The 15406-nt window shown below is 35.0% G+C and overlaps 1 protein-coding gene across 1 annotated transcript; it reads right to left on the bottom strand.

The window, feature by feature from the left end:
* Positions 1-4609: 4609 nt before the first annotated feature.
* LOC136836246 (activity-dependent neuroprotector homeobox protein 2-like) lies at positions 4610-5275 on the bottom strand. Its single transcript, XM_067100251.1, has one exon. It carries the CDS (start codon positions 5273-5275, stop codon positions 4610-4612), a length of 666 nt encoding a protein of 221 aa, XP_066956352.1.
* Positions 5276-15406: the final 10131 nt, after the last annotated feature.

Here is a 15406-nt window from a genome sequence, read left to right as displayed (position 1 = left end):
TTGTGGAAAGGAACAATGGAATGCAAGATCGTTCGCCTTTATTCGAAGATGTTTTCAAGCAAATTACATACGACGGAACAAACGAATACAAAGCAGAATCAGTTTTAGATACATCAGATAAGATTAAAGGGGTATATAACCATTTCAGTGCATACAAGGATCATTACATTTGGGGCAGGTGCTCTTCAAGTGAGGAACATCCGTATGGGATTAACTCGGCACTTGATAAAACAAAGAGAGAGATAAAATAGAATTCTACTGAGATTGTTTCATTTCCCTTTTGAATCGTCTTTCAGTACCATGTGAAGAATGGGGTCAAGACTGTATAGGCCTGGGCTATACTTTGTTCAATGCAGATTCTAAGAGGTTTTTGAAAACAATATTTTTCACATCTTTTTACTGTAATACTAGCCTTTTGTGTAAGTGTTTAAAGTTGGCAATATTGTGATAGTTTCACTCCACATGGTGTTTCCGCAGTTAAAGCTTGAATGTAACGGTGACCAGTGTCTTCATTCCTGTTAGGGGAAACTGTTTTATGATAAAGAAAAATTGTCATCACTAATAGAAAACTTATCACCAATTATTTTGCCAGTTAGTGAGTAACTGCATTCTCACAGCCTCCCCTGTGCCCATTTTTGCAAAAGTTGGAATGGTAGAACTATATAGTAGTTCCGCGCGGCGGCGACTGCCTTCTAACTTAACTTTTTCTACAGTTTTTTGGTTGCTAATTATGAATTTACCTTTAATTTTTGGCGCTCGAGTGTAATTAACCCGTAATTAACCCCTGAAGTCCATCCAATAAGGGGTTTCCATATGCGATCTTCACAAGACAGTCCACGGGTACGTCTGTTTCGAACGGTTCATATCCCGTCCGGCAAGTGCAATAACTTGTTAACGTATGGGTACCCCTCCCCCCGCCCTGGCCAGTACTAAACACGGCGAAGGGACATTCCATTTGGCCGACAACAAACAGATGCACCGCCAGTATCAGAACCCCTAAAAGTGGAAAACCCAGTTGAAAAGGTAAAAACAGGCGCAGAGCTAATATACAGAATTACCGTTGAAATTTCTTTTTATATATTCGAGAAGTGGTTTATTGTAAAACCAACATATACTTTTTTCTCAATGGCAGTGAATTCGAATGGCAACGAAAGATGTCTCCGTTTTCCTTCTGGGGCAAGAGAAGCATTTTGTAACCTTCGGAGTAAAGTATGATGTATTTACCGGTAATAAGTAATCGCTATAAATGTCAGAAGTGACATAAATTTGGATGCATTATATTCTCCAAAGAGACTTGGCGTGTAAAGTTTTGGTGTCTTTATCTAAAATGATTTCACATTTTTCGTGGCCTACATTCAAATAAAATTAATAGTTACCCTTAAAGAAGCTTTTCCGCCCTCCTAACAAATATACGTTTTCTATCATTCCTTGGCATGCTATAGAAAACGACAGTTTAATTTGGGAATGACTTACCAACAAAAACAACAGTTTAATTTGGGAATGACTTGCCAACAAAAACAACAGTTTAATTTGGGAATGACTCACCAACAAGAACAAGTTTAATTTGGGATGACTTACCAAAAAAACAACAGTTTAATTTGGGAATAACTCACCAACAAGAACAAGTTTAATTTGGGAATGACTTACCAACAAGAACAAGTTTAATTTGGGAATGACTTACCAACAAGAACAAGTTTAATTTGGGAATGACTTACCAACAAGAACAAGTTTAATTTGGGAATGACTTTCTACCAACAAGAACAAGTTTAATTTGGGAATGACTTTTACCAACAAAAACAACAGTTTAATTTTGGGAATAATTTACCAACAAACAAATAGTTTAATTTGGAATGATTCTACCAACAAAAACAACAGTTTAATTTAAATGACTTTCCAACAAAAACAACAGTTTAATTTGGGAATGACTTACCAACAAAAACAACAGTTTAATTTGGGAATGACTTACCAACAAAAACAACAGTTTAATTTGGGAATAACTTACCAACAAAAACAACAGTTTAATTTGGGAATGACTTACCAACAAGTCTGGAATTTTTAATTTAAATATATGGGAATTTCTGTCTGTTAAAATATACGATACTCCGTAGCCTAGGTCCTCCGTTTTCAATAATAAAGAAACCAAAACAGTAGTTCTTGCGAAGAAACTTTGACTGAGCTTTTTCATTTGCAAAAGAGTCATCTGTATACTGTATATCCGATATTCAAGGAGCATGTGTTATTCTATAGTAGGCTAGTTAAGAAGTAGCTTTTTCCTAGGTATGTAAGAGATTAGCAATTAATGCAGGTTGGTTAAGTTTCTTTCATAAAAATTAACAGCAAAAAATGAGTCAAGCAACATGTCTTTGTACCTTTACTAAGACTTTTTTATTCCCAGTCATCAGGACTGACATGTATGTATGTATGTATGTATGTATGTATCTGTGTATATAATATATATACAATATATATATATACATATATATGTGTTTATATATATTATATAAATACACGTAAGCACATGCTCACAAATATGTGTATGTGCTTGACTATAGGTGTTCAAAAACAGTATACATATAAAAGACTATACGTCCATTGAATGGCTTCTGTGTTTAGAATATGTCTACGTGAACATTTTTATGGTAAAACTGTCCCATTATTGTTAAATTAGACACTTATAAACTTTATCATCGAATGTGTTATTATTAATATTGAAACTGTTGCTCACCTACTCGCCAGTTAGGCCTATATTGAACTGAAGACATTATAACAGTGGCATTGTTAGTGTATTTGCTTCCCACAGCGGAGTTGGTGTATTTTCACCCTTTCATGTTTTTTCGTTCTTCATTTTACAATACAATATGCAACAACGAATTCTTTTACATGGACTATTGTCTACTCGTAGGATCTCAAAATTGAAAGTGGTTATCTTGCAAAACAATGTCGTACCCCTTTTACAAGTCTTTTGCCCTGTGTTTTATATGTAAGCAGACCTTAATGTTACAGGTTAACTAGCTAACTTTTGATGCTTCATTACACTGCTTACAATCCGGTTTCATGTGCACTTTAAGGCATCTTCCCTGCCATAAGTAGTACTTCATTGCACAAATGCAGTCTTCCTGATATGTGGGTCCACTAGCGGATCCAGAAAAATTTCAATGGGTGGTACCAATTTTCATATTATACATACACAAACACACATACATTATATATATATATATATATATATATATATATATATATATATATATATATATATATATATATATATATATATATATATATATGTTTTATTTTTTCCCAATTTTATATATTTCTGTTATTATCTAAATCTTCAATGTTATTAGTTTATCATTATTTTTCATGGGGGGGGGTGCACGTGCCAGGTGCCCCCCCCCCGGATCCGCTAGTGTATACAGTGCGTCAACAATACGGAAACTCTTGCTGATGGGTACACTGACGACGTTGCAGTTTTGCCTCCGGGTTCAGACAGAAAACACATCGGCATTGTTGTATGTAGACGAAGGTTTCAGCTGGATTCAGCAAAGGCAAATCTTACTCGATAAGTGCTTTCTTCGAAGTGCTTGCATCATTGTGACAGTAGTTGCTGTGCATGAAAAAACTCAACCGGAGTGCTGCTCCAAACTGCTTATTAAAGAAATTTTGTGCAACATTATCCTCGTTCACTTTGCAATCCGAAGGAATCACAGGGTAACTGGCAATATAATTTTCCAAGTAACACACTCCTGTTTTTGCTTTCGCAGGTTCAGTCTTCCCTTTTTGGTCTGCTGTTTACTTAAAATGGTTTTGCACTGAAAGGGTTTTTTTTTTTTTTACATAAATTTTCTTATTCGAATGATAAGTCTGTTTTCAGATCTATCCTGGTCTTGCAGTCTCTGTTGTACGTGCAGGTTATGCTGTATACATACACATATCTGATGTGTGCATATATATATATATATATATGTGTGTGTGTGTGTGTGTGTGTGTATATATGTATATATATTTTATATATATGCATGTACTATATTTTATATAATGTGTACTATATATATAATGTATATATATATACATTATATATATATATATATATATATATATATATATATATATATATATATATATATATATATATATATATATGAATTGATTTGTTTATGCTTAATCTACATATCGATTATAAAATATAGTATCACCCAGAGCCTTTAACCCATGGATATGTTTTAACGTCCCTAATTATTCAGTATTATAATCCGTTTTCATATGAATACGAATTCTGCCTAAGTTGGCCATATTGAATTAAAAGAAACTGAAAACCTTCGGAAATCTCATCAACAAAAAAGTAAAATTCACAAAAAAAAAATCCCGTAATAAGTTCACCGTAATGATTTTCCTCAGAAGAATTCCTTACAATCATTGTAGTGGTATGTCCCGCTTCCAGATCACGCCAGCAAACAGCTCGGATGCCTTTTAAGCAAACAACCAAAACAACTGTCATTTTCTGAATTCCTCAAATGTTTGTTTACATAACTTGTCGCTGGCTAAGCAAACAGGGAAGTGGACCCCTTTATTGTGTTGGAGGCTTCACTTTCTGGGAAATGGTGTCCTTACGTCAGCTTCCGTCGTTTTTGGTGTTTTCGCCCGAAGGGAATGAGGATGTAGCGCGATGCCTTTCGGATCTGTGAACTTTCGTGGAGCGGATGATATCGGATCCGTAAACTTTCGTGGAGAGGATGATATCGGATCCGTAAGCTTTCGTGGAGGGGATGATATCGGATCCGTAAGCTTTCGTGGAGAGGGTGATATCGGATCCGTAAGCTTTCGTGGAGGGGATGATATCGGATCCGTAAGTTTTCGTGGAGGAGATGACACCGGATCTGTAAGCTTTCGTGGAGGGGATGATATCGGATCTGTAAGCTTTCGTGGAGGGGATGACATCGAATCCGTAAGCTTTTGTGAAGGGGATGATATCGGATCTATAAGCTTCCGTGGAGGGGATGATATCGGCTCCATAAGCTTTCGTGGAAGGGATGATATCGGATCCATAAGCTTTCGTGGAGGGAATGATATCAGATCCGTAAGTTTTTGTGAAGGGGATGATATCGGATCCATAAGCTTTCGTGGAGGAGATGATATCGGATCTGTAAGATTTCGTGGAGGGGATAATATTGGATCCATAAGCTTTCGTGAAAGGGATGATCTCAGATCCGTAAGCTTTCGTGGAGGGGGGTGATATCGGATCCGTAAGCTTTCGTGGAGGGAATGATTTTGGATCCATAAGCTTTCATAGAGTGGATGATATCAGATACGTAAGCTTTCATGAAGGGGATGCTGTCGCAGTCATAAGCTTATGTGGAAATGTTATCGGATTCGTAAGCTTTCGTGAACGGGGTGCTATCGGATCCGGAAGCTTTCGTGGTGTGGATGATATTAGATTCGTAAGCTTTCATAGAGGGGATGATACCGGATCTGTAAGCTTTTGTGGGGATGTTATCGGTATCGTAAGCTTTCGTGAACAGGATGATATTTGATTCGTAAGCTTTCATGGATGGGATGCTTTTGAATTCGTAAGCTTACATGGACTGGATGCTTACGGATTCGTAAGCTTTCGTGAGCGGGAGGTCATAGGATTCGTAAACTTTCGTGTAAGGGATTCGCTCATAGCAAGTTGGCAGTGCATTAATAATTTTTGCTAATTACGGTTCAAGTATTCAGTAGCCGATGAGAAATCTTATTTAGCAATTCCAGCTTCTGCTCAAGTGGTTGCTGTTTTAGGTGTATGTTATCCATGCAATGCATTGCATGTTGCATGCTAAACCTTTGGTCACAAATAAGCGAGGGACATTTTGTATTCTTCAAATCCAGTTATATCTGGTACATATGTGATACCTTGCATTAGATATTTATCACAGTAGTGGTTTCGAATAATCGAAGAATAATTTCTTTTACAAATACAGTGGCATCTCCAGCAGTTATTGTTCTGGGTGTACTGTATAACATGCTTCAGATACCAAGCGTTCTTGCTGACTTGGCTTGCATCCCTTTCATTGTTATTCTGGAAGCTTTACTTTAGTCAGACTCCATCACTTCGCCGAGGAATGTTTGAAAAGAGACTTGTCTTTGCATCTCACTCATTTGTTCTTTTGTGTTGAAATGTCAAGATCAGTTTTTAGTTTTCATTTGTTTTTGGTTTTCATAGGCCTCAGGGGTTTTGTAGCTGTCTGTCATTTTCCTTTGCTGCCCGGTGTACACTCCTCTCTCTCTCTCTCTCTCTCTCTCTCTCTCTCTCTCCTACAGATCCTGATAGTAATGGTTAGAAAAACTTTTTAAGAAAAGGGATATGGATACATATGGTTAATTGTAAGTAATAATTATGACTAGTGTGGTTGCTTGTGGAGAGAGAGAGAGAGAGAGAGAGAGAGAGAGAGAGAGAGAGAGAGAGAGAGAGAGAGAGAGAGAGCCTCTCTCTTCTCAGGATCATTGCAGTGAAACTTCTCAGCTTCGAAGTTTTTATTTGTCCGTGCTTATGAAACTTCCCCGACAAGAAATAGTCAATATTTTGTTTTATCACGTAAAAAAATTACCTTTCTTTTTTTTTTTATAAGGCTAAGTTCTATACAGGGCTGCCTGTCTTCCAATGTACTCTCTCGCGTGTACTTAAACCTGATGTCAGATCATCTGCCAATATTTTTCACAATTTTTCCATGCACAACCGAACATCATCACTGTGCAATATAGCACGCAGAAATTCATAAACTGCAAGAATTAAAAGTATGTAGATTCTGTACAACAATGTTAAGGGATAGGATCTTGATTCCTGATGAATTATTGGAGAAATAATCAGCGGTCAAATAGAGTGTAAAATTATATAACATTTGTTGATTAAGTATTTCTTTTTATTAATATAATCACCATCGTCTACATGCGCTTATCTCGAAATGGGAAAGAAGTAACGAGAACTATTACTGAGAGAAGACTAAATTGCGGTAAAATATAAATTTAAATGCAAAGTAGATAAGAATACCGGCAGTATGAAGTTGATCTAATTTTTTTATGTCCGGCTTTCACTTGGTTGTATGAATATAGGCAACTGTATAGGTGGATATATATATTCGTATATATATATATATATATATATATATATATATATATATAGTATATATATATATATATATATATATATATATATATATATATATATGTGTATATAATATATATATATATATGATTATATGTGCATGAACTAAAAATAATATTCATATGTATGTATGTAATTATACTTTTAACATGTTTTTCTAATCATTTTGTTCATGTTGCGTCCAAACACATTCTGTACATCGTAGAATTATTTTTATCCTCTTGACTTTATAATCATCAGGTAATAAGGGATCTATAACAATCATCTAATAAGAATTCGGTGCTTGCTTTCAAATATCGCCAGTCAAACATTGCACAGTTTAACGCAAGAGAAAGATTCAAAGAATAAGAGATTACTTGGCCGTTACTTGCCGCAGAAGTAAATGATAATTGCGTTCGGTAATCCTTGCGAATAACTACAACTGGTTGTGGCTGTTGTGACGAAAACAACAAAGCAACAACAAAGGAAGAGTCTGGACTCTTAGAAATTCCCGCGTTAGGTGGGGTACCGCCTGATACTTATCACACTTCCCGCTTCTCTTTCTGCTGTGTCCACTCATCCACAGCATCTCATCCGGTCTCTCTCTCTCTCTCTCTCTCTCTCTCTCTCTCTCTCTCTCTCTGTTACTAGTTAAATGCATACATCATGCAGTATGAAAGGTTGGACCTCGATAAGGTACTCCTCACCTAAATTGAAAACTCTCTCTCTCTCTCTCTCTCTCTCTCTCTCTCTCTCTCTCTCTCTCTCTCTCTCTCTCTGTTATTAGTCAAATGCATACATCATACAGTATGAAAGGTTGGACCTCGATAAGGTACTCCTCACCTGAATTGAAACTATTCTCTCTCTCTCTCTCTCTCTCTCTCTCTCTCTCTCTCTCTCTCTCTCTCTCTCTCTCTCTCTCTCAGTTATTAGTCAAATGCATACATCATACAGTATGAAAGGCAGGACCTCGATGAGGTACTCCTCATCTGAATTGAAATATTCTCTCTCTCTCTCTCTCTCTCTCTCTCTCTCTCTCTCTCTCTCTCTCTCTCTCTCTCTCTCTCTCTCTCTCTCTCTCTCTATTTACTGTTCGCACTATTTCTATTATCAGCAGTGTCTGAATGTGCCTGTACAATATTTCTTTCTATCTAGGTGCCACTTGCAATTTTGCATTGTATTGTATCTGCTTTGTGTGTGGCTAGGAGCTGAAGGAGTGAATGTTATTTTTATTATTGAACACAAATGCTATACATTTTGTGCTTTGATATATGTGTATATATATATATATATATATATATATATATATATATATATATATATATATATATATATATATATATATATATATATATATATATATATATATATATATATATATATATATATATGTATATATATATTAGTTATATTTATATATATACTGTATATATATATATATAAAAAGTAGAATTTTGTAGAATATTAAATACCGCTGAAAAAGAAAATTAGTAAAAATCCTGAAATACACATTATGACGAAAATTAGAAGGACAGTGCCATGTGATGGCAACGGCGCGTGACGCAGTTCAGATACGGTCGTACATTGTCCCGTTCTCTAATGACGTTTGGCATTACGGGGCGATAACGATAATTAACCAGCTGTTGGGGTCAGGGGTCAATTCACTCTTTTTATTTTCCACTTTATTTCGTTTTCTTTTTAGGGAATCCAAAGTAACTTGAATTTTTACGAAGTCCAAGCGAAAATGCAATGCATTACTACCCTAAAACTATTCTTCTTGCATTTTGATACGATTTTATCTATTTAACTATTTATTAATTCATTTTTTCTTTCTTAATAAGTGGGATCTCTTCTTTCTGTGTTTTTCTTTACTTCCTCTTACTTCTTCTTTAAGGAACGCCGTGTTCTTTGGAAGCTTGATTTGCAAGTCAGTGGCCCCTTTGGTGGGCTTGTTCCTTATGAATAGGTTTCATCTACTGAATAATAATAATAATAATAATAATAATAATAATAATAATAATAATAATAATAATAATAATAATAAATAGGTCTTAAACTCGTCAGAGGATTATTGAACGGATTTTGGTGAAACTGTAAAAAAATTTTTTTTTAAATGTTTACTGGGTGACCTCCTCTAGGTCATGAATTTATTGGGAGGATATCGACGAAGATCTGACAATTTACAGTCATAGAAACCAGCTCGGCCAATATTAGTCTCTCTTGGGTGTGTGGTATTCTGCTTGAATTGGCAAAGGTATTTACGCTCATTAGTATTTTTCATATTTGTGTTAATTTGATGTTTTGACTTAATCTCTATCTTTGTCAGTGTTATTGTTGATACTGGGGAAGTTCATTGTTGATCATCGAAAAACATAACTTCCCTTTGATGTTCATCAAGAGTGTATTTTTGTATTTTTGACAATGTAAGCTAACTAATGACAGCATCCTCAAAAGCTCACTGGTATACAGTCCTTAGTATCGATAAACGCATCAGATGCTGCTGGCATTTTTTGCCACTTCATTTCCCTGGCATTTTTCTCACCAATTCTGACATGCCTGTTGTCATCAGTAATCTTCGAGTCTTTTCCTATATTCATCTCTCATCTCTTTATTCGAAGACTGTAGGCACAGGGTTTAACACTGGACCCCGGTCAGTATCTTTGACGATAAATCAACTACTTGAGACGGAGGGTATGGTCGAAATTCTCCTTGTAAAGTATTCCTTTCACTTACAGCTCCGGTATCGTTCTCCATATCTGTTTTATTTTTACAGGGCGTTGAAAGAAATACAGTAATTTTTAACCAATCAACGAATAAAAAGAATGCGGGTGTTTGTTGAAGTTATACGTAATTTAAAAAATGGCAAGGAGTATATTTTAATTATTATAATATTATTCTTTCAGTAGATGAAATCTATTCACATGGAACAAGCACACCAAAGGGGCCATTGACTTGAAATAATTCAAGTTTCCAAAGAATGTTGGTTTCAACCTCCCAAAGCAGACCCCGCACTGCAGCAGTAACTGATCATGATACAGAGCCAGTGATTTTTCATCGGCCTTGGGGAGACGCGAACCCGCGACATCTGAGTGGCAGACCACGACACTAACCACTACACCAGCGAACCAGCTGAGATAGTAAAATATTCCTGTGAATGTTTATTCTGATCAAATTTTTCGCAGGCATAGTGCTTGCTGCATTTTGTAGTAATAGAACTACAAAAGATTATATTGATATTAATTTAGCATTTATAAATGTAATTGCTGTACGTATTGTCCTGTGGCCATTTGCTCTTTGAATCATGATTTTGTCTTTATGTTAATGGGATATTTAGCATGACGTCATTTGTTTACACGATTGGTAATACATAATGTGGTCCTGCTGGCGAGTTCATCAAGGCGTTTCCGCTCTTTAGAATATTTTATTAACGGCTAATTTAAGAAGAAAAATAACCAAACAGAAGCACGACGATAATATACGAATCCCGTCAGTAATTTTCCTCAATAAACTCATTAGCCACTGGAAAGTGGTCCGTGGTAGCCACGTTTTACGGTAGTCAAATCAAAAGGCATAAAAAAGATGGTCTTCCTCCTCCTCCTCCTCCTCCTCCTCCTCCTCCTCCTCCCTCCTCCTCCTCCTCCTCCTCCTCCTCCTCCTCCTCCTCCTCCTCCTCCTCCTCCTCCTCCTCCTCCTCCTCCTCCGCAGCCTCCATCTTATCTCCCGAGATCTCACCTGTCCCGATGGGATGCTCGTTCCACGGTTGTCTCGCGATATAGGCTTTCATTAGCACCAATTAGTCAAGCCCAGGTGTCGACCAAATCACGGTTATTATTGGGGCTAATGGCGGTCATGATGTGGACCGTGGCTATATAATCGTCTCCTATATATTTTTTTATATTTGTCATTATTATTATTCCTCGCATTTTGTTCCTTATTTCATTTATTGAATGTAATTCGAAAGTTGGTAGAGAATATTTCCCATTTTTCTACAAAAAAAAAAAAAAAGAGAGAGAGAGGAAATTACGAACTCAATGAAATACCTATGCGTCATTAGCATTAGCTGTGATTATTTTTAGCGTAGTTCAAAATTTGATAATGCCTTCAACTCTCTCTCTCTCTCTCTCTCTCTCTCTCTCTCTCTCTCTCTCTCTCTCTCTCTCTCTCTCTCTCTCTCCAAACTCACGTCAGCGTATTTGCGTCTTTCTATTTGCCATACCTTACAGTTTGGTGGGAATATATTCACAAACATTTGGTTGAATTTTAAATTTTTCAGTCAGGGTGTAAATGAAAGCAGATTTCTTAACTGTTAACGCTCTACAATAATCAGGCTTATTTTAATTGTAGTATTTCTCATTTTACTTGTAGTGTTTCTTATTTTACTTTTATTTCTTATCTTACTTGTAGTATTTCTTATTTTACGTGTAGTATTTATTTTACTTGTAGTGTTTCTTATTCTACTTGTAGCATTTCTTATTTTACTTGTAGTGTTTCTTATTTTACTTGCAGTATTTCTTATTTTACTTGTAGTATTGATTTTACTTGTAGTGTTTCTTATTCTACTTGCAGCATTTCTTATTTTACTTGTAGTGTTTCTTATTTTACTTGCAGTATTTCTTATTTTACTTGTTGTGTTTCTTATTTTACTTGTAGTATTTCTTATTTTACTTGTAGTGTTTCTTATTCTACTTGTAGTACAGTATTTCTTATTTTACGTGTCGTACACTTCCAACTCTATTCAAATTCGAAAATTCAAATCATTCACGTTGGTTCCATGCGTCTGTGCCTGAATATTCCGAGGGTAAAGTTCTGGTTTTTTCATAAGAAACCATTTTCAGATTTAAATCCCTTATAAATCCAATAACTGGAATAGTTTATTATTATTCTCATGCGTATATTCTAAAGTCATCCATATTTTTAAATAATTTTACAAATAAAACTTTTGCAGTTATCCGTGGCGCCCAGTTTTATCTTAGAAAACACTCTTCCACAGCGATCCTGAAAGTTTTATTCTATTTCAACAAAACACCCGGTCTCTTCCTTTTTTTATTCATCCCCATTACCTCGATAGCCACTACACTGGAAGCCGTAATCCCTACAGACTTATGGTAATCCAGGCAATTCGTAATCAGCACTGAGCTTTCTCCCAAAACTTTCCAATGTGAGAAAGTAATTTCTCTTGACCGTCCGCTGACCTTCCTGGAAGGGTATTAATTGTTAAAGGGGGGGGTGGGGACTCAGGACACTTCGTTGCCTACATGAAAAATAGGCAGTGTGAGAAACGTAGCTAATTCGTCTTGACTATAGTACACATTAGAGGGGGTTTCTACTGGATGATGAGAAAACAGACATTTTTATTGCCGCGTGTTTCCAGTGCTTGATTTAGCAAGGATTTTCTGCAATTTGGTGGCTTAAACTTTACTTTCTCTTAGAAAGGCTCTCTCTCTCTCTCTCTCTCTCTCTCTCTCTCTCTCTCTCTCTCTCTCTCTCTCTCTCAGCGTTCAAGAAAATCCTTCTACATGAAAGGGCTTTTTATCTTAAATAATAAACATATTTGGTGAATATGTTTATTATTTAAGCAAAGCAGATATTTTGGAAAAGCATAAGATATAAGTTAACTATGCTGTCTTATCAATTGCAGACTGTAATTTTTTATTTCTATCAGCATTTCAAGAATTTTTCTTTTTATTTTAAGCAGTTATTAGTAATCATAACACAAGGTAATGAATTTTTATTAATATTATTATCTGGAAAAAATAGTTACTGGCTACCTTAAAATGTATGTGCTTTATGACTGTAAAGTATAAGATATTATAGTATGTAGATTTTTTCTGCACATGGTAATCGCCTGATAATTGTGTTCTACGCATAACTCAAATAAGAAATAAGTTTGTAGCGTAAATATGTCCGATTGTTATGAAGATGAACTACTTGTATGAGAATTCATACAATAATGGAACGCTTATATTTAAGCTGACTGATGTATGTATGTATGTATGTGTATATATATATACATATATATATATATATATATATATATATATATATATATATATATATATATATATATATATATATATATTTACATATATATACTATATATATATGTATATATATATTATAATATGCATATGTGTATATATGTGTGTGTATATATATATATATTTATATATATATATATATATATATATATATATATATATATATATATATCTATATATATATATTATAATATGTATATGTGTATATATGTATATATATATTTATATATATATATTATATATATATATATATATATATATATATATACACATATCTATCTATCTATCTATATATATATATATATATATATATATATATATATATATATATATATATATATATATGAGTACACAGTACTACCTGATCAAAATCAAGATAAATGGGCAAGTAACCTGAGATATTATCGCCTTGTTGCATTTACTACAATTTCATCCATTTTTGAGTTTCTTCTTTTACTGTACCTCTTGCCAAATCTACACACATCAGACAGTCAGGCTGGGTCCAGAGCCAAGCACTGAAGAGAAACCTGCAACCCTTATCTCTCTTTTCCCGAGGGGGGTTAGTGCCGTCAGTGCCCCTCATGCGGTGCACTGTAGGCATTACTTAAGGTTCTTTACACCGTCCCTTCGGCCCTAAGCGGCAACTCCTTTCATTCCATTTACTGTACCTCCGTTCATAATCTCTTCCATCTTAATTTCCACCCTCTCCAAACAATTGTTTCATAGTGCAGCTACGAGGTTTTCCTTCCGTTATACCTTTCAAACCCTATTACTGTCAATTTCCGTTTCAACGCTGAATGACCTCATAGGTCCCAGCGCTTGGCCTTTGGCCTAAATTCTATATTCTCTTCTATTCTAGTCTTATCTTTCCTTGATGCGATCAAAGCATATGATAAAGGTAAACAAGTTGAATCTCTTCTGGAAGCTTCATAATAACAGGTACACTTTTCATTTAATTAGCTCATTTTATTGCTGGTGATCTGCACAGCAATTTTATGTCAAAAGGGGCAACGTGTTCCATACCGATTCGGCTCCTTCATTAGGCTTCTCCAAGGCGTCAGTCTTTCACCTTACCTATTTCAAATACAGATACAGTAAATGGCGCATTGAACTCTGTTCCAATTGGCTGCTCTATCGACGCAGTGACAAGCAGACGGCTTCTGCTGTGCCGATGAATTGGTGCTAATTTCCCCATCGGTGAAGGCTTCTAACGCCCTTAATATTATCGATACCTTCTTGATAGTTAACAACTGAGTTGGCTGTCAATAGGTATAGGTATAGCGCAATGCGCATAAAGTTCTTTACTTAATTATGTACGTTATTTGTTCTTTTTCTTCTGTGATTTATAAACTATGTGTCTTTGTGTCTATATATATATATATATATATATATATATATATATATATATATATATATATATATATATATATATATATATATATATATATATATATATATTTATATGTATATATATATATTTTTTTTATTCCCTTACAATCATAATAACATGGGATGTATATATGTAGAGGTACCACAGTGGAGCATATCTTGGATATGCAGATGAATACTGTCAGGATTTTTACCCAGTGTTCAGTTACTCCAGTGGTGTGTGTTTGTGTGTGTGTGTGTGTAGGTATATATATATATATATATATATATATATATATATATATATATATATATATATATATGTATATGTATTTGTGTGTATATATGATATGCAATATATGCCTACCATACCAAACAGAAAAATCAAGTGTGATTCCAACCCTTGTTTTCACTTTTTAGGTAACGAAAACAGTCTTCGAGAGCTGATCACTTGTCATAAATCTTTACCGAGGCATTGTTTGAGGATCTTTCGTAACCGTTCTCCCTCAATTAGAGTAGCCAAACCGGATGCTTTACTTAGCTATAATTAAGTGGATGGTGGCAGGTCGGTAAGTTTCGTACCGTCGTCCCATTTGACTCTTACAAGGAAGGCCTCTAGCGATGCCGTTAATCAAACTCCCCAAAATCATTTCTCCCACATTTTTGTCTTTTTAATTTCCAAAATGATTGTGTTTATCGGTTATTACTTGAGCCTTGTTTTGTTACATTTTTAAGGAGTGTAGTGAGATTGAAGTAGTGGAATTCTTCAGCCTTTAGCGATGCCGTTAATTAGATTCCCCAAAATCATTTCTCCCACATTTTTGTCTTTTTAATTTCCAAAATTATTGTGTTTATCTGTTATTATTTGTGCCTTGTTTTGTTATGT

Source organism: Macrobrachium rosenbergii, chromosome 56, assembly GCF_040412425.1.
Source record: "Macrobrachium rosenbergii isolate ZJJX-2024 chromosome 56, ASM4041242v1, whole genome shotgun sequence".
NCBI lineage: Eukaryota > Metazoa > Arthropoda > Malacostraca > Decapoda > Palaemonidae > Macrobrachium > Macrobrachium rosenbergii.
Note: the sequence above shows the minus strand (reverse complement) of the source record. Positions and strands in the feature narration are given on the sequence as shown.